We start from the raw sequence: 24,970 nt of genomic DNA on the forward strand, positions 1-24,970 counted from the left end.
GAAATTGACTCAAAGGCAAGAATAAATCCTTTCCTTTCTTACCTATTCCCCACTTATACTTTTAACAGCATAGCCGTCAAAATACAGCAAATCAATTTTTCCCCCTTACTGTCTCCACTCTGCCATTTCAGAATATTTTTAGTTGCTCTGATTAAAAATTTACCTCTTAAGTACCACTGAGGACACAGTGCATGTCTTGATTACAGTTTTGTATAACTTTTTCAGCCTACCTATGTATCTTCCTTGCAAATGAAGATGTGGAGCCATATCCTTCCTTACTTCCCTTATCTTTCTAACAAAAGAGAAATTTTAGTAACTAACTTTGAAAGACCAATAGGAAAATAACTTCACTGCAAAATGCAAAAAATACATTTTCGAAATGAAGATGTGAGGCCATCACACCTGATGGGATTACACAAGATACCTTACACAAGAGAAACATGGCATGCTAAGCTGCAAAAAACATTTGCAGGGCTTGCCCAAAGCAAAGATAAACAACCTCAGCATTTTTGGATTCTGTCTTTGGTGCTGCATTGTAGGGGACAAGTACTCAACCCTGGTCTCTTATCTCTCTCTGTCCTCTTCATCGGGGACAACTTGGGAATGTCTCATACCACTTCTACCACATATTCTACCATGTGGGATGAACCAGTACTTTATTACTTTGTCCAGGTATGCTTTAATTACCATCCCTGAAATTCTACTTGTGTGCAGCCACAGTACTTACCTGAATGTCACCAAAATGTAAGACTGTATGAATGTAAGAATGTAAATCCCTTTTCCTGGGATTCTCTGTATGGCAGCAGTTTTGATTTGCTTATTCATAGTGGGCAGAGACCTTTCTACCTTCTGATTGCCATTCAGCCACCCTTTCTTTTTTCCTATGAAATCGGTTTCCTTTCCAAAACTGGAGAAGTCTTGACCACTGAAAAAGAGATTACTTTCTGATTTAATTTCTGAAGGTCATTCATATTGATTAGACAGCTTAGACAAGTTGAGTTGTAGAAGGCCTAAACTTAAAGATATGGGCGGTAAAACAGCCATTGGTAAAAGTAAGGGAAAAACCCCTTTCTTTTCTTCCTTTAGTATCAATGTAGTCCAAAACATTCTTTTTTTTTTTTTTTTTGCAAATGTTTGTTCACTAAAATGTTCCAAGGGGGAAAATGTCAGCTACAAATCCTCACTCATCATGTATTTGCACAGCAATGCTTAAAGGTCCTTAAAGATCTCCAAGGATTTGGAAGAAATAATTCAGTCAGGTAGCAAAAAAAGTGCCGCTGCCTTCTGGTGTCTGGTTACATGGCTCATGCAGCATCTGACAACTCCAGGCAAGTCACAGCAAACTCACTTCACACATCATGCATGGAGAAATACATTCCATCAACCAAATGTATATAAGTCTAACTGAAGCTAATGCATCAGGCAAAAATAGCCGCGATCCACAGGATGGACTTTGGAAAACGTTTGCTCGCTGCAAAGAGACTTCTTCTCTATCCTGCTTGTCTTTACAGATGGCCTGTTCCTGTTCTTGCCAAAACCACCACAGTTTCACTCAGTTTCCTTGGCACTTAGCAAAGTCACAACTTTTCTTTCACATATGCTGGCTGATTCTTTATATACCTGAGTAACAGGTGTGTTACAGCCATGTTTTGCATTATTCATCTTGGATGAAGTCAAACCCTGACAGTGTCACACATCACACATTACTCAGTATACCTCAATGCTGTGTTTTGGTTTTTGCTCAGTCAAGTTTACCAAAGATGCATTGAGGCTGGAACAGTTCTTAATTACCCCAGCACAGAAACTTGGCATGCTGCTAGATTTGTGCTTTTCAGCAATGAGACTCCTTTCTGCTCTATCTGTAAATAGCCTGTGCTTCCCTAAAAGTTGTCTTAATATTTTTACCTTGCAAAGCAGATAATCGAGATTTACTTGGTTTCAGTCATCTCTTCCTTGCTTAAACAATTACTTGTCCCATGCTTTTTCCTTTTCCCTGTAGAGAAATACCTTTTCACTGCTAATACACTCCATGACTGCAATGTACTGGAGCATGGGTATCAGTCCATAGCCCAGTAAAACCTTGAAAGCTTTCTGAACCACAGAAAAGGCAACTATGCAGTATTACACAGACAGCCTCTATAAAGGATCTTAATTTAAAGACCTCTTTTTGTGTTATAAATTAGTTTTATTTGTATGACATTTTCTATTTTCAGATATTTATAGTCCTATAACTAAGAAAAGTAGTTTAAGAAGGAAAATAAGACTACCAAATGTCCTAATTCCTCATGCAACTGGTATTTTTAAAGGATTAAAAAAACCTGAATTCTGAATTCCAGAAGTGATTTAACTACAAGCATGAACTTATAAGCTGCTTGTAAGTAACTAACATTCAAAACAGCAGCACTGCAGGTTTTCCAATCCTAGACACTACTCCTCCATCCTCCAGAGCAGACTCACTGAAAATTCAAGATAATGATTACAAGTACCTAGATCTGTAACATACAGATCCATAGCAACGCTGAGGCTCTCTTATGTAATTCCTGTGCCCAGAGGCTTTTCTGCAACACTGAATTAAAGAAGCCACTGTATCATTCCCATAACAAGATGATTATCTAGGAATTAAGACTAAGTAGAAAACTCTTTTCAAAACATCAGTCTTCCAAAGCCTTTACAAATCAAACAAAATTACTTATGTGACCTACACCATCAGTTCTCAAAAGTTACATATCTGCACACATCCTGTTTTAAGAAGAAAGGGCAAAGTAACAATTATGTTACAGTCTTTATTTATGATTCTTTGTTAATGCAGTAGATAATCTCCTTGGAATTGCTGATTTTTAATGGGACATTTAAAAAGATTTCTTTTACCGTTGTTGCAGGTGAACAAACTAAGAGGACTACAACATCACTTACAACAATCCATTAGTGTTGCCTCTCAAATTCTTCAGATATAAAGGCGAGAAAATCTTCCTCATTGTAGTGTCAAAACATATTTGGATGTCTGCTGAGTGAGGTTTTAATGGTTTTAGAGAACAAAACTAGTAAAATCCTAAGTCTGTGTGACAAGTCTCTGTGAGCAATCAACCTTCCCATGTATTTGCAGAAGTCATAGAGGGAACCAGAGGTGTATTCCATGAGGAGGAACAACTGTCATCCCTGGTATATGTTCTGGATGTGTCAAAGCATATCAAAGGAGAAAACACACGTAGTAGAAACCCAGTGTAGTGAATCCTGTCCCTACCTCACCACTCTACTTGTATGGAAGACAATATTCTCAGCAAAGAAGAGAAGCATAACCTGTTAGTTGGACCATGACTGATGCAGTGCTGCTGGCAGGCTGTCATGGTGTATGTGAATTTCTCCAGTAAGATGCCAAGAGTAATCACAGAATAATATTGCCTCTGTTTGAGGGAGCAGGGAACAAGAGTTCTCCAAACTTTCAGACTTGGAAGAGCTGCTTGCAATACACATAGGATTTTCCCCTAAGAGACAATGTAATAACAAAGACAATTGCTTGTTTGGTATCAGTGAGGAGAATGTAGACGAAAAGTGGCAATGAGCACAGAGGTGTTACACATACAATAAACATTCAGCATGAACGGATGGAAAGTCCAGTTCCAGAAAGGGGTTCAGCAACCCAGTTTTTACAAAAAAAAGTTGATTGTACTGTATCAGAACCATCATGATAGAGGACAACAGGATCTGTGTGCAGAGCCTTCAGTGTCTCTGTACTTGTGCTAACTGATACTACAGTGCACTCCAAGTTACAATAAGAAATTATCTGTACCTGCAATAAAATTGCTTCTGGATTTCCCTGAAAGATACAGTCTGTTCTTTACAATGAAAAATACTCATTATCTTACCCTAACCTATATTCCTCTTCTGCACACACCATCTTGAGTAAAGGGTTAAGATCCTTTTGCATGATTTGCATGTGAAAACTACTCTAGAATTAATGACTCAAAGCTTTAAGATGCCCACACAAATTTCATTTGCATTTCTGTTTCTTCACGCAGCACAAACAGTCTCATATAACACTACACAAAAAGGTTAAAAAGGAAAAAAACTCAAAAAAATAAAAATCCACTGAAACACCATGAAAAATAGGCCATAGAACAATCTATTCATCTGGCCTGCATCACATATCAAATTCAAAAGAACAATAGGGTTAAATACCTGGATGCAGAGAAGAAAATAAAAAATCTATAGGTAATGGAGAACAACACGAAGCATTTTCCTGTTAGCTTCAAAAAAGATTTATCATCTGCCTTCCTACAGCACTTAAAAAAGTCTCAAAACAAATTATTTTAAACCTCAGTTTTAGGAAGCTAAGTAGCCAGCAGCTCTTCTACTTCTTAATTTGGAAACAGCAAATTGAAAAACAGTGCATATCTAATAGCTGATACTTGTCTGGTTTTTAAGCAACTGTTATTACCAGTTGGACAAATACCCTGTGCACTCCCTGGTCATGTCAGTGCTGCTATACCCATATGGTGTTCTGAAACCTGAGAGATTGTTCAACAGCATATAAATAAGTGTCAGAAAGAAAGGAACAAGGTCTGGGTTTTTTCTCCCAGTTGAACACCAACAATAGCATTCTGCAACAAACCATTATTAGCATTGACATTGTAGTAAAGGTCTACTAGTGTGTCAGGACTAAAAGAAGAAAGGAAGAGAACAAGGAGACAAACACTGGACACTCAGCAAAGGGTAGGACTTGAATAATAGACATGCTATGGACAGGATTGTCACACACTGCCAGATGTATTGAGAAAGGCAGTTGTTCACTATTGCTGTCAATAACTGAGCACAAAGCACTGGGGTAGTCTGGATACCAGAGGCTCAGTACTAGTACCAAACTGAGAAATAGGTAGTATTTCTTTTAAGTAAAAATCATTATTTTTTGCTGTAAGAAGGTTTTGGAGCTAAAAAATGAAATGTGCAAACACTGTAAGAATCAAGAACTTCTTGGCATACAGAATTAAAATATTCATAAAATATATATACTGCAGCCACAGGAAAAAGGTATTAAAATTTTTACTTACTTTGGATGGGCAAATTCATCCAGTAGGACAACCTTTTCTATCAAGTCTCCACCAATGGTTCGAACCAAATCATAGAAATCATTCTGAGAGTATGTCTCAGAAGGCAGCCAGAAGGAGATGTCATTGATCAAAGGTGGGTATCTGCTGAGCGGCTAAAAGAAATTTAAAAACATACCTTTATACGTGGCTGAACTTGATAATTATATCTACAACTGTTCTGAACTTACATAACACACAAGGTACACAGTTTAGAGGCTTTCTGAAATGCTTTTTGAAGTGCAAACTGACCCCATAAACAACTGAAATGGAAGATTTTATACCAGGAAATGTCTTTTAAAGATCCCCTCATAACAACTTTGATTTATTCATTCAGAAGAAAAAACTTGTTTTGTTTGCTAAAATCAATGTTTATGACCCTGAACACACTTTCGCATCAGAGCTGTTTAAAAGGAAGAGGTAATTGTAAGGTGATTTTTCACTGGGTAGAATTGCCCTTTTTAAAAGCACTTTTTGCAGATTCAAAACTTCTTATCACATTCAGGTATAAAATTTATATGTATTTTATAGGATTCTTATATTACACAATATGTTTATTATTTTTACTGTTGAATTTCTAAGAAAAGTCTTATAAATAGGCACCTTCCTATTAAAATGTTATAATAAGAAACACACTTCGGCTTAAAAAGAGGGATCAGTTCACTTTCCGGTGTTTTTTACAGACATCCAAACATCTAAAACAACAACAAAGGTACGCCTGTTAACATAATTATTCATTCCATAAGTACCACAATAGGCTTTTAAACAGGAAGGGGCATCTTTGCTGCAAACATAAAGACCTCATCTTGTGGGCAGACAATGTAACTTGTTATTTTTAAAAACAGGAAGAGAAACAGAAACAGACAATTAACTTTCCAGCTTTGATGAAACTTCCCTGGACTCTATGGGTTTCAGATCTCACCTTTAGTGAGATGTTTCTCCCTTTGAAAAACAGAAAATGGTAACACTCCTTTCGTGACCTCTAGGCCTTGCATGCATTCCCTGCAGTTGAAAAAAGTATTTTTGCACAAGATTGTTTGAGTCTGCAGAAGAAGACATCTATTTTTATTATTTTGTTTATATGTATAAGAGATCCCATGTGTACGCCTTGATCTATACAGTATAATATCTCCCTCAAAAATGTATTCCATGGCTGGGAATGTTTTATGATGGAGCAGTGGAAACATAAGTGAGTACCTGCTAAAGCAATAAACTTGTTAATAAGGCAAGTTTACAGCATTCTGATTTACTCAAATACTGTTCTGTAGAGTGTAAACTAGTCAATAAATATCTGATAAGGAATACAGTGCAAGTTTTAAATTAATGATCCCCCCAGCAAATAAAATTGTGAATCGCAAATGATTATTGAACTTGTTAAAGGAATAAACTTGTCAAATGAATTAATATCCTGTACATCAAATTAAAAAAAGGAAACTTGCACAACAAATCCATTGCAAAAGAGCTTTTGATAAAACACTAATGAATGAAATGCAAATGTTTCTGCTATACAGAAGTCACAGCTGCAAATGCTGGAGACACTCCTCAGACAACAACCTGATACATGTGTTAGTGTAAATAAAGTTATAATCCTGCAATAGAACCCTATATTCTCACCTCATCCCTATCTACCACTACATTTACCACTGCTACAGTTCAGGAACATACTTAACACCCTCCAAAGTTTGACGGGACTAATACAAAACTCACTGAACTCACAGTTCAAGACATTTAATTATTCAACCAGAAGATGTGGCTCATGAGCCTAAGCATGACCAGGCACCTACTTTCATTCACACAGGTACGAAGACAATAACGAAAAATAATTACATGTTCAGATAAGTCAGGAATGTCCTGCGCTGGTTTTGGCAAGGGTAGAACTAATTGTCTTCACAGTGGCCAGTGTGGGGCTGTGTTTTGGCTTTGTGTTGAACATGGGGTTGATAATAAAGAGATGCTTTTGTTATTGCTGGGCAGTATTCGCACAGAGCCAAGGCCTTTTCTGCTTCTTGTACTGCCACACTGGCAAGAAAACTGGGGCTGCTTGGCAAACTGGGAGGAGACACAGCTGGGACAGGTCATCCCAACTGACCAAAGGGACATTCCAGACTATATTGCATCCTGCTCAGTATCTAAAGTAGGAAGAAGAAGGAGGAAGGCGGGATATGTGGAGTGATGGTTTGTTTTCCCAGGTAGCCATTACATGTGATGGGGCCCTGCTCTCCTGGAGATGGCTGAACACCTGCCTGCCCATGGGAAGCAGGGAATGAATTTCTTGTGTGTGCGGCTTTTTCTCTCTGGAGTCACTAGCCTGGATACAGAATTGTTGTAATTTGTCTGTGTAAGCTTGTGTGTGTGTCAAAGATTGGACGAACAAATGCTTAAAACATAACGTAAGTATAACTTTTTATTATTAGCTACTAACCTTTTCTCAGAGCCTTGTAATGCAGAAAAATCTTTTATGGTAAAAGGCAAGGCAATAATCCTGTATTATATTGTCCCTTCACCACCTGGCTGCAGTCAATATCATTGCAGTAAGTCTTATATCAACACTAAAGTTGGTATAAGGATAAAATTCCTAGTTCTCAAATGTATCGATCTGTTTGTTGTAGAGCTACATGAGCCACATAATAGTTTATTAGCTACACCTAAAATGTGAACAGGCTACTAAAGAGTCTCCAACTGGCAAGCCAAAATGAAGTTCCTAAATTTGTATTCACACACTCCAGAAAATACATACTGTGATCCAATAGATCCCTTTGATCCTCTCTAAACTCTCCTGCTCTTCAACAGCAGACTGGTCTAAAGTCCATTAACTTTGATCCTTTTTCAAGTTCAAGGCAAATACCAACCCTGGAGACTATTTCCTTATGAATTTACAGACATTTTAAAGGTTTCCCTTGAGAGAAATGTGTTCTTCCCACTAAATCTACTCTGCTGTTACCTCCAACCACCACTTCCAGCTACATTCTCTTGACGGCTTAGGAGTCCTCCAGCACAATGCTTGGAGAAGCTACCAGGGCACATCTGGTTCTGCAGGCTGTGTGTTGGCTGAACCCTAGCACACTACCCAAGCCTGGAAGCCCTGCTGTTCCTGATTCCGCTTCCTGATCACCCCCTTAGGTTTTTGAGGAACTGAGAAGAGGTATAGGAAATGGTAGAACTGATCCCACCTGCAGAGTGCTGCTGTAAGGCACTTGCCAAGTGTGTCAAAAAGTACTGCTGATGCACAGACATCCCTGTACCCCTCCTTTTGGTTCCATCAGAGCTTTGCCACCACAGTGCTACTTTAAATCTTCAGTTTATTTTCCATTTCAAACACTGCAGTGTACTATCTTTGACATTTTTCAACAGCCTTAGAAAACAAGAGTGCTTTCCCAGAAATTACACTATCTATAGGACTCCACTGAATCCATCTTGTAGAAAATATTGCAAATAATGACATTGCATTTTTCAATCACCCAATGTGAAAGCATTTAGGAGCGCTGAATTACTGTAATTCTTTTAAATAATAAAATAGAAGTTTATGATGATCCACCCTCAGCGATACATGTTTACTAGCCATTAATCACGGTTCCTTCTCTGGCTAATAAATAAGCCAAGTACTTCCTAAAACTTCAAGCTTTTCCCTCTCAGCATGCTAAATTTAGTATAGAAATGAGTAGTTGGACACCAGTGCTATAACCTGCTCTGCCAGCCTGCCTTGCCCATGCCTAGATGTACTTGAGGAGTTGTCATAGGTTAGCAAGCATAGTCCCGGAAGGGATGTCCTTGCTAAGGGGTGCTTACAGTTTCCTCTGGGAACTGATAGAACCTATCAGTGGCCAGTCTGAATATGGACAATTCTCTAAGCCACTTAAAGTTGTGAACACCTCTGTGATCCACATTTAAGAATAGGCAAACTCCCCCCCAAGCTCTCTCTCGTTTCCGGCGCTGGCACAGGTGGCTGCGGGCCCCGTGTGGGGCCAGCGGGCCCGGCCAGGCCCTGCTTGGGCCAGGCCGGGCCGGGCCACGGCCATCCTGGAGTCATGGACCTGTTCCAGCCATGGAACCCCCCCCACTGCCTTGCCGTGGGCAGCCGGAGCGGCTCGGCTCTCCCCCCTCTCCACTGCGATAAGAAAAATTCAACATTCCAGCTGCAAAGCTGCAAGGCCGAGGTGAGATTAACCCTTTTACTGCTGTGAAGAGCTGAAAACCTGAGGGAAGAGAGAGAGGAGATGCTTAAAGCTGAAATGCTGTTGTGAAGCTATGATATATCAGACTATCCTGTTGTAATTTCATGAAGATATGGGGGGTGGAGTTTTCAACTCGTAAGCAAAAGCACCTGCGCCGAGATAGGCAGATGCTGACGCAGCTGTAATTTCATGAGAAGTTTGGACAGGGAGAGATGAACCAGATGAGGACCTTTTGCTCCAAATGGGAAAGGAGAAACCTCAGTCCCTAGAGATGCTCCCAGAGACAGTCCTAACAATGAAGATGATGAAGACCCTTTGCTCCCAGGGAAGGAGAAGGGCCTCTGTTTTTGTTTCTGAACGGCTCAACCTTAAAATTGTACCCCAAAAAACTTCAAGAGTGGACCCTCGAAAGCAGTTGTGGGAAAAGCTGCAAGTTGGGGGAAGGGACTCACACGCAGGCAGAGAGACTCCTCTTCCTAAATGGATGGAACAATATTTGGAAGTGGGCGGCTGTCTTGTTGTGATAATGTTTTCATAGCATGAGCAAGAAGAGACTTCTAAATGGACTGAACAAGGTTTTTATGGAAGTGGTAAACAGACTGAACATCTTAAGGGTTGTCTTTTTACATAGTCAGTGGGAGAAGGGAGGAAGGTGGGGGGAGGAGGAGAGCTCTGAAGGTGGCATAATTTTTTTTTCCTCTTTTAGGTCTGTTAATAAACTTTTTCATATTCTTTCAAGTTTGGTGCCTGCTTTGCATTTCTCCTAATTCTTATCTCACAGCAGATAAACAGTAGTGGGTATTTTGGACCAAACCACTACAGGAGTGCACCACTGAAAACACAGGGCTGTTACTCTTTCATATGGGTTTGTGATAGTTTAGGGCATTCCTCATCCCCACCTCTCTGCTCTGACTTTCTGTCTGAGATTACTGCCCCTGCAGCAGCTGATAAAACAAATATGTGCCTGTTCATCCACCACTACAGTTCACAGCCTGCTGTGGCCAGCTGAAAATTGCCCCTCTCACTCGTTTATGCTAATATGTGCTGGATGAAGAATTGCAGCAGCTCGAGTCATTGGGGGACAGCTATCTTAAGCAGCAACAGGATCCACCAGAACTCATTTGTCAGCATAAAATAGCAAATACTTGGGTGCTGCATATGTTGTCACACCAGGGCACTACTCTGGATGCTTTGGCAGCAGGAATCAAGTGGTCACCATAAGAGTGCTATCTGTTCATCCACACATGGCAAAGGATTATCAGCTAGCCTAGATCCAGATACTTCACAGCTGTAGAGGAGAGAAAGCTCCTCTAAGGGCAGAATCTCCCAGACTGCAGTAAAACCAGCTGGGGATAATGCACAGCCAGTGCCAGTGAATAACCCACACAAGGCCATGAAGCGTCTTTAGCCCAGCATTCCAAAAAACAGGATGGACACCAGCACTTTGCACAAATATCTGTCATTAGGAAAAAAAGCCACTTTTCCCAGATGCAGTAACCATGGGTGCAACATGGCAAAAGGACAGGAGAAGTTTTATGCTGTGGCTGCTCACTCCATTCCTTCCCTGCTGCCAGCTGCAGGTGGGACAAAACAAACGAGTGACAAACACAGCAGAGGAAAAAGCTGTACTTGTATTTCGAGGGTGGCAACACAAATGCGAGGATAACAACGACACGTACCAGAAACTGGGTTAGCAACTCCATGGCAGCCAAGCTATTAAAAAGTCAGCCATGCTTTACTGCCATCAGCAGTCTAAGTCAGAAAAATATGAGACTTAGCAGCATCGTGGCTGCCAAGCTTTAACAGTCCTGCATTGCCCATGTTTTGGAGAAATATCTACATAAACTATACAGTTTTAATGCAACATCATATTCTCATCAAAATGAAAACTACAGTCCTGTAATAACTGAGCCTTTCTTAATATATTCCATGGTGAAACTACATTAATTCAGTGTTATCATAGGAAATTTAAGAACATAACAGGCAGGAAATTCAAATTTGCAAATTTACGACAGTAACTTACCCCCCTTGCACGTAATGAAGTTTCCTGTATTAGTGTGTATGCTTCTAGATTTACACTTCCGTATTTATGACCAGCACAGACAAATTACAGTTGCTGCAGGGAACATAACTTTGAATTTCTTGGCTGCCATGGCTTAGAATTCAGTCACAATGTTCCCCATTATTATAAGTTTTCTACCTCCCTTACCAAATCGATCTTTTCCTTACTTATATACAGAAGTTCTATATATTCATACATGTATACACACACACACACACATCCATTTTTATGTGTAAACACACACACATCTTCAAAGGAGGAAATGTAAATTTCAACAGACAACTACCATAACGTCTGATGAGCAGATATAAAATATGTTCTGGGATTAAGCTCTTAAAATCAAAGCAAATGGACTAGCCTGGGATTGATGCACTTCTCTGTCCTCCTGCAGGGAGTGGCAGAAACACATTAACCTCCACTGCTGCTCTGAGCTTTTCAGAGAATGAACACAGAAGTATGATCAGCCCTTTGTGGACACCAATCTGCTCACCCCAACAGAGTTCTTTGAAAAGCTCACATACAGGTACAGGGAATACCATATGTTCATGGGAACATCAGGTGCTCCATGGATTTCAGACACTCTGCTTGTACATGGACCATTCTGAGTGGAAGAGGTTTTCTTTGTACATGGAGACATTCAAGAACGATCTGGATGCAATCCTGTGCCATGTGTTCTGGGATGACACTTTGAGGTGGGAGGTTGGACCAGATGACCTGCTATGGTGCCTGCCAACCTGACCCATCTTGTGATTCTGTGATTTTACATCCACACTGAACAGGGAGGTGCCATGGGGCACAGACTTGTCATTTGAGCTAAGTCTCAGCCTTCAATCTGAGATGACACAAATCTGTGGACCAGGCCCCTCTCTGCTGTGTGGTGCATGTCACCATGACAGCTCTGTCCCCTTGCTACCTAAACTATGTCCTATGGGGTCTTGTTGGAGATAGCAATTTTTTTCTTGAGCCCCATTCCAGGTTCCCTGAAGGTGCAAAACAAGAAACAGTTTAATTGCTTATATTCTGCCTAAGCAGTCACCAGGTAGCTCCTTTTTCAATGCTAGTCAAACACCTTTGATCAGGAAAAGCCCCTGAAGACACAAAATTAATGCACACACATGTGCACATGCACAAGTGCAACCTTTCTAGCATGCTAGAAGTTACAGCTCATATAGAGGAACCTGCCTGACAAAGGGAAGTCAATACCTAATATGACACTGAAAAAATTAGACGGGTAACAGCCAGTGAAGAGATTACACTTCTTTGATAAGCTGCTCCACCTTCTCCAAGCAGCAGGGAAAATGCACAAGAGGACTGGTTACGTGGCAGAATGAGTGAGTAGAAAGCTTGGCTTTACATACATTCACCCAAAAGTAACGCTGGTTACTAAACTTCTGTGGTTCCACTGGAAAGGGACACTGTGTTCTTACAGCATTTTATTAAAATCCAGTAACTTTATTTTAAAGTCAAGCTTTTTAAAATTTGTAATGAAAAATGCATGAAGTTTAAAGTCACAATATACTTCTTTGAGTGTAAATATGTATTTTAAACTGACCTGTGATCAGAGATCTGTGAGAGAAACAAGGCATGGCTTTTGAGAAGCTTTCCAGACACAAAAGATCACTTTTATAGCCACTGAAAGGGTTATGATTCTATATGATTAGTAAGGAATTGAAAAAAAGTCAGGAAAGACATAAAGAAGACAAAAGTCTTGACCTAAAAGCAAGGATGTAAGAGTGTACACAGCAGAGATGTTCCCAGATACCTGTTCCCTTGGGCGTTTGGATATGCCTTGCTTCTTGTGATCTGATTATAAAAACCACCAAAGGACAAGTATAAATTATTCCTAAATACCAGTGATGGACTCCATGCTCTGTGCTTAATGAGGCACAAATGACTTCTCATTTCCATAGAACAGAGTAGGACTCACAGGGAGAATCACCAAAACGGATGGCTCTCTACTACTCACTCCCACATCTCAGCTCCTTACAAACCCCTCTTGAAAGTATCAGGGTGAAGAAGAGATTAGCCTGACATTTTCCTACAGCAGTTCCATGTCCACTGTGGAAAAAAAATGTATTTTCCTCATGCTTCTTTCCCAGCCGCCTAGCTGATGGCCTACTGAGCTAGCCGGTTTCACGGTGCTAATCTCCTCCCATTTCAATCACAGATATAACACTGCAAAACAACTAAAAACCAATAAATGCTTTTTCTGTTATCACTTTTCCATTTTAGCAGTTGCTACCACAGAACGGATGTGACACCAAGTGGAACCAATGAGATGATCCTTATTAAGCTGTGATGTCATCGATAGAAAACAAGCAAGTTTCTATCCTGGGAAAGGAATCCAGTGATTTGGAATGATCAAAATGGTAAAGTGGTTTCTCACAGCAAACCTAGTAATTAACACTTGTGACTGCCTTTTACATAGGCTGTCCATATTCTGTCTGTCCTTCCTACCCAAATATCCCACCCCACAGGCAAAATCACTGGCAAGGGTAAAAAAAAGAGAAGACACAAACCTCAGAAAACAAACTGTCAACAAATAAAAAAAAGTATGTGTCCTGCACTTATCTAAAAAATACCTGACATGCCTGCAAGAAACAGGTAATAAGCTGGTATAAGTCAGAAGAAACCCAACTTTTCAGCAGATACTAAGAATTTTCTCTTCAGCAGAGCTGAGCACCTGCAGTTCCTGCAGAAGGCACTGGCTGCTGCAGGCATTCAGCGTTGGCCATACTCAGAAGTCAGGTTTCCTCCTTTCTGATGGTTTGGTTTGTATATTTTTTCTCATTATGCTTAATAATAATGCTGAGATAAATAGCTCGGTGGGCTAAAATACTGCACCCATCAACAACTCATATAAAAGAGTTACATCTAAATAAACAATGCAAGTATTTGGAAAGAGTCTGCAGCAATATGAAGATGTATTTCTTTCAAATACATAGCATAGCAATGGAAACAAAGTGCACCCAATATTTTATTTCAGCTTAGATGAAAAACCTCATATAAAACACTGTTGATTGCATTTCCTTTTCTGCTCATTAAATGCACCATTCCAGAGAGTTCCTGTTTGAAATGCAGAATCTCCAGAACACTTGAATATGATTTACACCAAAATAAGCTGGCATTGCGAATTTTACAGGCAAATGCAACACCTGAAAAAGTCCTTCTCCCCACCTAACAACCTATACTTCTTTTTTCTCTCTCCTTCCTAAAAAGCATAGAGATTTTCAATCAACAGCAATAACGCTTCATATTTCTTGGCCATAACTTCACATAATGCCCTGGACATTGCAGTGCTACAAAGGAATTCTTTTTCTATGCTTCCCAGACATGAGCTAATCTGTACCATCTCACCATGTACAGAAGTTTACCCAGGCAGGTTACTGGTTGTTTTGAAATATTCTTATGACTTCCTGTACCACTGAAATAGCTGGGTTTCCTTCCTGACTCGGGAAAACTGCCCAAGTAGCATTGGAAGAGGCTACCCATGGAAGTGGTGAAATCACTGTCCCTGGAAGTCTTCAAAAAGGAAGTGCATGTGGCAGCTGGGGACACATCTTAGTGGCAAGTATGGTGGTGGTAGGATAACAGCGGACTTGGTGATTTAAGAGGTCTTTTCCAGCCTTAAGGATTATATGATTCTATGACTCTTGGCAAAGTCCAGTATTTTGAGTTTCCAGAGTAGCCAACTTCACTTTTTTCCCCCCATAAGTACTACATTCATACTAATTTACATCTAAAGTCAAAACCCGTAATAAAACACCAAGGTAGTATAGCAAGCTAAAACTTTAAAGTACAGTAGGTAAGCTAGAGAGAAACAGAAATAAAAGGTTCTACTTATTTGTCCAATACTCAGAAGAGGAAAAAAAGCCTTTAACTTTTTTGTCTCAGGCAGACCTGGAGTATTCTAAAGCTATATTCCTGTTTAAGAGTAACAACACTTAGAAAGACAAAAGTACAGTGAAGCCCTAAGCTGAGAACAGACCAAGCAGAAAAAGGCACTAAAACTACACTAAGCATTTCAGTATGTAATGACAAAATGTAAAGAACATTTAAATCTCTACAAGCAGAATCTTGGTGCAGAACAGGTATTTCTTTAATGCCTTTCCTTATTTGACAAGAATCAGAAAATGGGTTCACTCTTGCTGATTTAGAAGAACAGGGGACATGTGGGAATAATTATGCAAATTGGATTTAACACTTGTGCACAGGCAGGAGGATGTAAGCAGTCCTCAAAAGAGGGGACTTTGTCCCATTATTAATTCTTCTAAAACTGCAAAGCCAAATCCTCTGCAGTACATGCACCCCAAAGCATTACTTACTTGTCACATTTTGGTTTAGGCTGTCAATGCAGTGGTTCATGTGTCTCTCACATGAGCAAGATGACGGAAATTGAGGATGGGTATGATAAGAATAATACAGTTCTTCCCAACTGTGCCTTCTGTTGTTTGGCTATTCTCTGTAGCCTAATTCATATTCTGATCAGAGAAGTGGTAGCTGAAAATCAGGGGTTTTTTATTAACACCATGTACTTCAAAAGGTGCTTCTGTTCATGCATACACACACACACAGATTGTTCTCCCCAGCCCTCATTTCCTAGGGACACTCCACAGCTCAGCTGCAATGTCTAATCATGCTACAGATGACTGTAGAGGTTTAAGCATGATTTTAAAGATCACTTTACCAAAAGCTCTTTGCAAGGTGTGTCATTTACATGTAAAACATTGGCACCAGTGTTAAAAGAACCATCAAATAAAGTCATGTATGACAACCCCCATGTTTTTAGCTAACTCTGGAAAAATGAGTAAGAGATTATTTCCTACTAGTTTTGAGATTTTTTTTTTCTTTTATCCCTTTATATTTCTGTGGTTGTGTGTGCACACCAGTACATACCTGCATCTCTGAAGACACATCCTCACACTGTGTGTGCTTGGAAACATTTTAACCAGAAGCTTATTCTTACATCAAATGCATAATGTATACCCAGAAAGATGCATTTAACCCTGCTACAGGCATGCACATACTCAGGTTGTGGTAATTAACTAGGACTGCCAGCCAGAAACCAGGGTCCCATTAGGTAGACCTGCTAGGTAGCTAACTCCTGTCCTGATGAACTTTCCATCTTAAAGTAGTTTGGAGAAGACATGCTGAGGCAGGAGGTACAAGACAACTAGAGTTGTAAACAGCATGGAAAACAGAATCATTGAGTAGGGAAATTCGACTCATTTCTCAGGTCAGGGCCAAAGACTAAAGTCAGGATATTTCCTGTGCCATCCTCCTAACCAGAATTCTATTACTCACAGTGGAATTAAACCAGTACTGGAAAAACATCAGAAATGTGTAAGGGTTACCCTACTTACTAGCTACATACTTTTGCAGACAACAAACTGAAAGCTCTGAGCATATGTGGATTCCTGTCAAAACCACTAGCAGCTGCTTCTCATAGCTTCACATAACCTATGAGAAATCTATTGTTATTTTAGATTTCCAGGTTTGCTCCTTCACCTAATATTAATTTAATGTGAGTTTCAGCATATCTATCACTGCTGGAAATTGCTCCATGGCTTATTTAAGCACTCTGTATAACCATTATACTTCATCATTTGGGATGCAATAAAGATCGGTTGATATATTCAGCATCAGAATTACTCATTTGTGAGCTATTTGTTTCAAAGAGCCTCAACCAGTCAAATTGCAAATATATGAGGTTTAGAGATCAGAGCAAACCACTGTAACATTTGCTTTTTTAAGCTTATTGCAGTTTTTGCTAAGTAATCATTTAGATAGTATCAGGTGTACTTTGACTGGGATGCATTGGCTTCTGCCTAGGAAAAAAAGATATCAGCAGTAAAATGGTTCTACTGACAATAACTGTACAGTGCAGCAGCATTCATAACTGCAAAATCATTTTTTCTCTACATCATGTAGAAGTGATGCAGGCAAAATGCAGTCAAGGCTACAGCAGCTTCTTTTTGTTTAAAAACAAATTAGAAGGAAGTCCCTGGTGGTCTGTTCTCAGTTGCTGGGAATGTCTTTCACTAGTACTGAGGACACACCTGCTGGGTGTATTCACCCCTCACCTTCTATACTGCCTCCAAAAATGAAAGTGCTGTCTCACCAGTTGTGCTGACGGCATGAAGCAACAGTGAGAAGCGGATCACAGAATTGATACAGCTTTAAGGAGCTGCAGAGCAAAAGCTCCCTGATTCACCTCACAGGGTAGCCACAAAAGTGGCTTCTGCAGTACATGTGTAACAGCAAAGTGGAACAGCACAGCGGAACATGGCACATGGGAAAGAACAAAAAGACTATGCTTCTCATCCTAACACTGTGAGAAGCAAGGTTCTGGAAAAGAGTGGTAAAGACAGTCCAAACCCTCCAAAATCCTTCAAATGAAGGAAAGTCTCAACTGCTGTCTCTGGACCTACAGTCAAAAGAGAGGACATCTACCAGGTGGATACACGGGTATCCCACATTACTAGTTTCCAAAATTCCCCATGGCACTTGGTAGGTTTGTTAGTAAAGCCCTGGACCTCTCACATAACTGAAAATTTATAGGAAACACATAATTATATCCAGGTTTTAGAATTACCTGCCATGACATGAAAATTTTACTGGTGATTAAAGTGTGTGTTAGCATACACAACTGAAAGTAAAGATGAAATATTTTTGCTCTCTGAACATATATATACATATACACACACACTCCACCCACTCTAAACAAATTCCAGCTGGGACAGTTGTGTACAAAACAGAAAACTCTTTAACATCCAAAAAAGAACAGCTCATATCAGCTTTTTGCTTTGAGCCACCACCAGATAAATCTGAACTGAATGTGCTATGGGGATGAGACAAGTTAACAGAGGTGAACATGAGAGTCTTCAGCTATTCTAAGACTGTGAAAACAACATAGAAATACTTAAAGTATTTTCAAGAAACATAGGTGAAAGAGAGGAAGAGTGCAGTTTTTGCTAATGAATTTCATAGGCTTCTCTGTACATCCAACTATTATCAAGGTGGCTGCTAAATGGATGAAATGGATTTATTTTGCCCTTTCAGCAGACAACAGATGGAGATAGTACATAAGATAAATATCACTAACTAATCTAGGCAGAAAGGGCTACTGACATTTTTTATTTATTCATTTTATTTACTTAGAAAAGTACAATCAGAAAGGAATTAAACTATTGCTCATTTGTTCAAGTTCAATGGGAGACTATCAGTGAGACTAGATTGTACTGGGTGGGTGGATGGAGGGATGGAAACAGGGTTTTCAAGAAAATCTGCATCGTTGGTATTAGTTCAGAAGGCAGCAGCAAGGTTGTTGGGAACCACATCCCTTGTCAGTGCTTATTTTTACTAAGAGTTTCAGTAATATGCTCTCAGGCACATGGTGTGATTCTAGGGTGGCCCTGTGCAGGGCCAGGACCTGGACTTTGATGATCCTTGTGGGTCCCTTCCAGCTCAGGATATTCTGTGATTCCATGAATATCATCTCAGTGCAGCCTTAGTCATGGGCCTGGGTTCTGACACGCTAAGTGTTTCGCAAATCCAGAAGCAAAATCTGAAGTCCCCCACACTCATCTCAAAACTGATGATAATACTTAAAAGTAAAGACTTGCTTTGATGGCTTGTGGTCATAATTTTTGTGGTTTCTCATAACTTGTTGATCTTTCGAAAGGAGATCAAGAATAGACGTGTACAGTACAAAACTCAGGAAAACTTTCTGACTATCTAGAAAAATACTTCTGCACCAGTCTCAACAGTTTTTTGCCTTAAACCTACTCTTCTTTCCTGTGTCTTTCTTCCCTTTTCATCCCATTCCCCCCCCAACTTAAACTTAAGCTTAAACCAGACTTTTTCATATTGCCCCCAAAGCCTGAAGAACAGCACTTCTCTCTTCTATGTTCTTTTCACTTTGTCATATATCAGTGTATTGGTGGCTTAGGGTTTTTTGTATTCAGTCCCATGTGTCTGTCCATCCTGTTTCCTCATTTCCTCATTCCTCATTCCGAGCCCCTACTTTCTTCTTTCCTTACTGTGTTTTCAGCTAATTTTCTTTAGTTAAGAATGGGAATTCAAGTGGTGTTTACTCTCCAGATGTTTGCTTGTTCACTTTTTTTACCCAAATGCTGATCAGTAAAACTGGTTTAGAACAAAGATTTTGCAAATTAAGTTTGTAGTTTGTCAGATTAAACTCTTCTTGCTTAAAACAGTCATTTTGAAGATTTTCACTGCCTCAGCCCTGCAAGGTGCTGATCACTCTCAGTTGGATCCCAGGAAGTGTGGAGATCTCTGACCTGAAGCTGTTTAGGGTTATGTTTGACTGAGCATAGGAACTATCCCATTGATTTAAATGGGACTGCTCACAAGTTTAAAGCTCAGCATGTGCTTCAGTACTTTGCCTGGCTGGGGCCAGAGGGCTCAGGTTCCCAGAGCTTCAATACCAGCACTACCTACAAATGATACAAGGTATAACATCCTGATGAGAAGACTTGATGATCAAGCAATTTCTAACCCAATGGTGCAGCTTAGTGCAGCATCTCTGCAATGAAGAAGGTATTTTTGCTTGCTTTCCATGCATATCCAACACTAAAAAAGGGGTTTCACGGTGTTCTGCAGAGCATACAGACAAACCTGAGATGATACACAGCACTGTTAGGTTTTCCTGATGTTCATTTAAGATGATCTACGTAAGTCACTCCTAGAAATTCAACCTTCCCAAAGTCATGCCAGTAAAATGTTTATGCTACATCATCAATCTATTCTCCATTGTACCTCCACATACAGACACACACATTATATACCTTCAATTACATTAAAACGAATTAGAAAATAAGTCACAGTTCAAGCTATACCTTATTTGTTCAAACATCCACGTTAAATTTACATACTAATGGTTTAATATTTGGCTTTAATAGATGCACTATTAGAAAATAAACATAATAAATGAGTAACCATTTTAGCATGGAGTTACCTAATCTTGATGAAAAATATCTGAAAATGCAGCAACCAGTGAATCTATTTAATTTTTATTTGAAAATAACACTAATCACAGACTACGGAGATAAATACAATTTATATGGAGTAGCATACCAATGATGGATCAGACAGACCCACCCTGTGCAGCGAATGTAATAAGATCAAAATGGTTGAAATGCATGGCATGTACTCTAGATGCTCTCCTTCTCAAGCATGGAATAAAGGATATAGACTAGGACGGTTTCATTTGCTGAAGTTTTCCCTTACACTTGACAGTGCATTTTATTTTCAGCATCTTCTAGAGCTTCAGGAAAAGCTCTGTGTCTCCCAGCAACAATCAGGCATGTGCACATGAAAGATGAACAGGGATGATGACTGTCCCTGAAAACTGGAAAGTGCACAGTAAGGTAGAAAAGTTGGACTGTCTAATGGTGTGAACGAGAGGGCTCACATACATAGCAAACAGCACAAACTGGGCTACTGTGTAAATCCTTTGTCATTAGAACAGGAGCTTAATTCCTATAGCACACTGAGCAAAGGCAAATGGGAGCAAGCGGGCCCAACCTTTGCTATCTTGCACAGGAGGAACAGGAGCCTGCTTCAATTTCCTTTCCAGTACAACGAATTGCTTCTTTCCACACAATTGCATCTTTTTGACTACGTACTTTTCCTCATCTCTGCTATCCTTGACTGTTCACTTTTCAAAGCAGAAAGAGTATCCTGGATTAGGGCCACAGACACCATTCTGGCCACAGCTGTGCAGGTGAACAGTGTCAATTCAAGTTGTTTGTAAGTCTCCTCACCCGACTGCCAAAGGCTACTATCTCCTCAGGCCTCCCAACAGAGCTGCTCCAGGACATTTGTCTATTCTGGCACCATTAAAAGGAACCTGGTTAGAAAGTCTAGTATTTTGAGTTTTGAAGCTACCAGGTTATTGTGAAGGAATTGAATTTTGAGAGACTGCATGTTCCAGCAGATACAAGGAAGGAGTAGGCCCTGGAGATGATGGAAGGGGAGGTAAAAATAGGTGGTGCTAGGCTTATTGCAGATATTGCAGAATAGTACAGATCATGTAGAAATTAGGAAATAAAAAAGACAGCAATTCCCATAATCTCACAGAGGGAGTCTGCAGTTTTGCTAAAAATCGGATCCAGATCCCCTCTGTACCACTGCTTCCCTCAGAACAGCCATAAATATGCTTCTCCTTGACCTCAGTGCTGGCCACAAGGCTCATCTGCAATCAAAATAAACAACTATTTAAAACAACAGCAGCCAGTGACACCGGCAGCAGCAAATGAAAGTGACTTTGTGAAAGGAGAACACATCAGGAGTCACTCGACATGATGTGCCACTTGCTCGCCACGGTAGCAAAACAATGGAGGCTCCAGGATCCATCCTGCTGCCACAGACGTTTCTTCTTAATCAAGAGCTCTGGGCACACCACACTACATCTGAACTGTGAATGCCTTCTTTCTCTAAATGTCATTTCATTTCTGTATCTTTCCTTGAGAGTCGTCAGCCCATGAACACTTTTCGTTTGGGGCTTTGTTTTTGGTAAGAATGTGTCTCGGTTTTGGAGACAAAACTTCAGGAGGAAACACTCCGGAATGAGCGTGTCCTCCGAAGGGAAAAGGGCCTTCCTTTTTCCTCCACCAATAAGACAAGTGGGTCACAGCAAGTGAAAGTGAAAAAAACAAACTGTTTATTAACACACGAACAAAACAGGGTAGAACAGGATTAAAAAAACCCAACCTCTAAATACAACAAATTCCCGGAGAGGGAACAGACACCCGGGCTCGGACCAGCCGGGGCCGCCCCTGCAGGCTCCCCGGACCGGCGAGGAGGGAAAGGAGGCAGTGAGGCAAGGGGAAGGAAGGGGAAAAAAAGGACAAGAAAAAAGCCAACAGAACCTTTTTCCTGCTCGCCGGAACACAAAGGAAACCCAAAGAGCAGCACAGCGCTCCCGGCGCGCTCCCTGCCCTGAGCCGCTGGGCCCGGCCGTTCGCCCGCCCCGCACTCGGTGCGCCGGCCCCGCCCGGCCCCGGGCCCGTGTTAAAGGCCCAGCGTCCCGGGGCACTGAGCGGGCGGAGAGGGAATGGAGCGGCTTCAAAATGTCAGGACAGAATGCTGGCTCAGCATAAATCAGAAAGCAATCACAGGGAACTGTGCTCAAGGCCCTGACATACAGAGATATAATACAGCAGACCAGATCAGGACCGAGCCATTTATTTTATTACATTGTGCCTTGCAGATTCTTGGTCCTTCCTGCCCCGTCTATCCTCAGCCTTTCTTTTCACAGCCTGAGCTTTTCACAGCCCTACACAAACAATAGAAGGCAAGTTACCAGAGCCTGATCCCCACACTGCTGTGACTTGTGTCAAATTATATCTGGAGTGATTTGCTAATCCAAGTCCATGCAATAATCTGATCTGTGGGGAGAAGCACTCTAACACTGCTGTGCTGAGTGGCCACAGTGGTACAAGCACTGTCAGCTTTTCCCAGCAGCTTTTTGACCTACTGAAGCCTGCACACATGTACTGAGCAACTGATGATACAGGGAAAAGTCTGACACATTCAGGCTGTTAAAAGGCACAAGATATATACTCTAAGTCCCAAGAAAATGCTCCAATTAAATTCAGTTTTTAAGCAAGAGTATATTTAGCCCAGCTAAAGGTTACTGCTATGCAGTGTGAACTTCATATTTGAAGAATGTTTTAATGAACAAAAAGAAAAATATTTATGTTGGTGGATCATATTCAGATTATAAGAAAGGATTTGAAGGAGTACCCAAAGGTTGAGAGGTCTATCTCAGTTAAGCACAAAAAGGATGGACATTTACCCGGACCTTCTGAGCTGCAGGATTCAATTTCTGCTGTGAAAAGCTCTCAAAACGCTTGGTCTGTCTTTGTTCAGTTCGGTCAGGCTGAAAAGTACTGTTTGGCCTTGCATGCAGAAAATCTGACACTTTTATAATATCCATTGAGATTTCTTACAACATCAACACTGGAACACAGGCTAAAAGTTTTCTTTAAAATATCATATGAATAAACCATAAACCATGTGATTCATTAATTATGACTCTTTAGAAAGTAAACAGGAACAGAAGGTCTGCTAACCTGGTTTTACAGCATACCTGAAAAATAACATAGAATAGAAGAAAAAACTGGAGATATTATGGTAGCACCAAAGAGTATTTCACAGTATTTTCATTTGAAGGGTCATTAACCCTTTAAAAAGAGATGCCAGTATGTACTAGAAGTATGCAGAGCATAGAGCTCAAAAAAGCTGAATGTGCCATACCAGATGAAAGGTGAATACAGAGTTCCTTTCAAACAAAAACCCAAGCTTGCCTCTAGTCTCTTATATTAAGATACAGGATTGAAAAATGTAAACTAAAAGTTGGGGAGAATTACCAAAATTGAAGACGAAACATCCAAGTTGGGTAGGTGTATGTATGTATTAAAAGAGAAGGGGGGGGGGGGGGGGAATGAAAAAAGGGCAAAAAAAGAATGAAAATAAAATAAAAAAGAAACAGTAACTAAAAAGTCCCTAAGCAGTTCTTGACACTGAGAAAAAATCTGTTTCTAAAACATTGGCCATACCCTTTCTTTAGAAGAGAGAAAGAACCCAAACTAAGGCTACCAAACAGCACCAATTTAAAAAAAAAAAAAAATCACTTTTAGCTTCCTAGAAACCATGTACTTTCCTCTGAGCTTATCCACAGTAACCTGTGCCTCTGACATCTTCAGATTGCTTCACTACACCTGACTTAACTAAAACTGAACGTGAAAACTACATGCAACTTAGAGAAGCCAAACACCCAGCCCTCTCTTTGCCTCACCTTCAACATCAGTCCATAGCATTCCAACAATCTGGGCCTTTCCCCAGAAGCCTAATCTACTGCTAATATCAGTTTGAAGCTTGGATCCACAATGTTAAAGCAAACAAGAAATCTCATCTTAGCTCCATCAGATTGCAATCTATAAACCAAGCCACAACCTCAGGAACAAAGCCAATCAGAAAGATAGGGGCTGAAAAGGAGACTTGAGCATTTCTTATTGAAAACAACAACAAACATGCTGTAGGAAATCAAGGAAACCCACAAGCAGACACACCTTCAGGAACAGTGGCAAAAACCTGTCTTTCTGTAAGACAACTAACTACAAGTTGAATGCACTAATGCCAGTTATCCCTAAACAAAAAAAAAACAAAAAAAAACCAACCAACCAACCAACCAAAAAATCCCCAAACCAAAAAAACCAAAACTATCTGCCAAACTTATCTCAAACACTATTTTAACTCTACCAAAGAACATGTGTAAGAATTGCCATGAAATAAAAACAAATCAATGGATGCTCTACTGATTTGACGTGGAGACTACTCAATTGTCATTTATCACTGCTAATTTCCCCTTTTATAATTACAATTCTTAAACATCATCAATCTCTACACAAAGAAACCAAACAAAAGGCAGCTGCAAAAAGTATTTTACTGCTTTAGCACTTCAGACTTCATCAAGCATCTGTGTCAGCTCAATTCCCCCAAAGACCAGCTGACACCACCTGACTTGAACCTCCCCATGCTCATGCTGAAGAGTATTATGGAAGTAGCATTTCCACTCAATCCAGTTATGCCTGATTGCTTTGCAAGTACAAAAAGCAAGATGAGGT

At 40.3% G+C, this 24,970-nt stretch overlaps 1 protein-coding gene across 8 annotated transcripts in view; it reads right to left on the reverse strand.

The window, feature by feature from the left end:
• FARS2 (phenylalanyl-tRNA synthetase 2, mitochondrial) overlaps positions 1-24,970 on the reverse strand; it is a 236,014-nt gene that overhangs the window by 73,127 nt on the left and 137,917 nt on the right. For all 8 annotated transcript variants that reach the window (XM_082296767.1, XM_082296769.1, XM_082296771.1 and 5 more), the window contains one exon: positions 5,046-5,197. In XM_082296767.1, the coding sequence (XP_082152893.1) occupies positions 5,046-5,197 (152 nt within the window). The remainder of the gene's footprint in view (positions 1-5,045; positions 5,198-24,970) is intronic.

This window comes from Coloeus monedula (assembly GCF_965178545.1).
Source record: "Coloeus monedula genome assembly, chromosome: 1".
In the NCBI taxonomy this organism is placed as follows: Eukaryota; Metazoa; Chordata; class Aves; order Passeriformes; family Corvidae; genus Coloeus; species Coloeus monedula.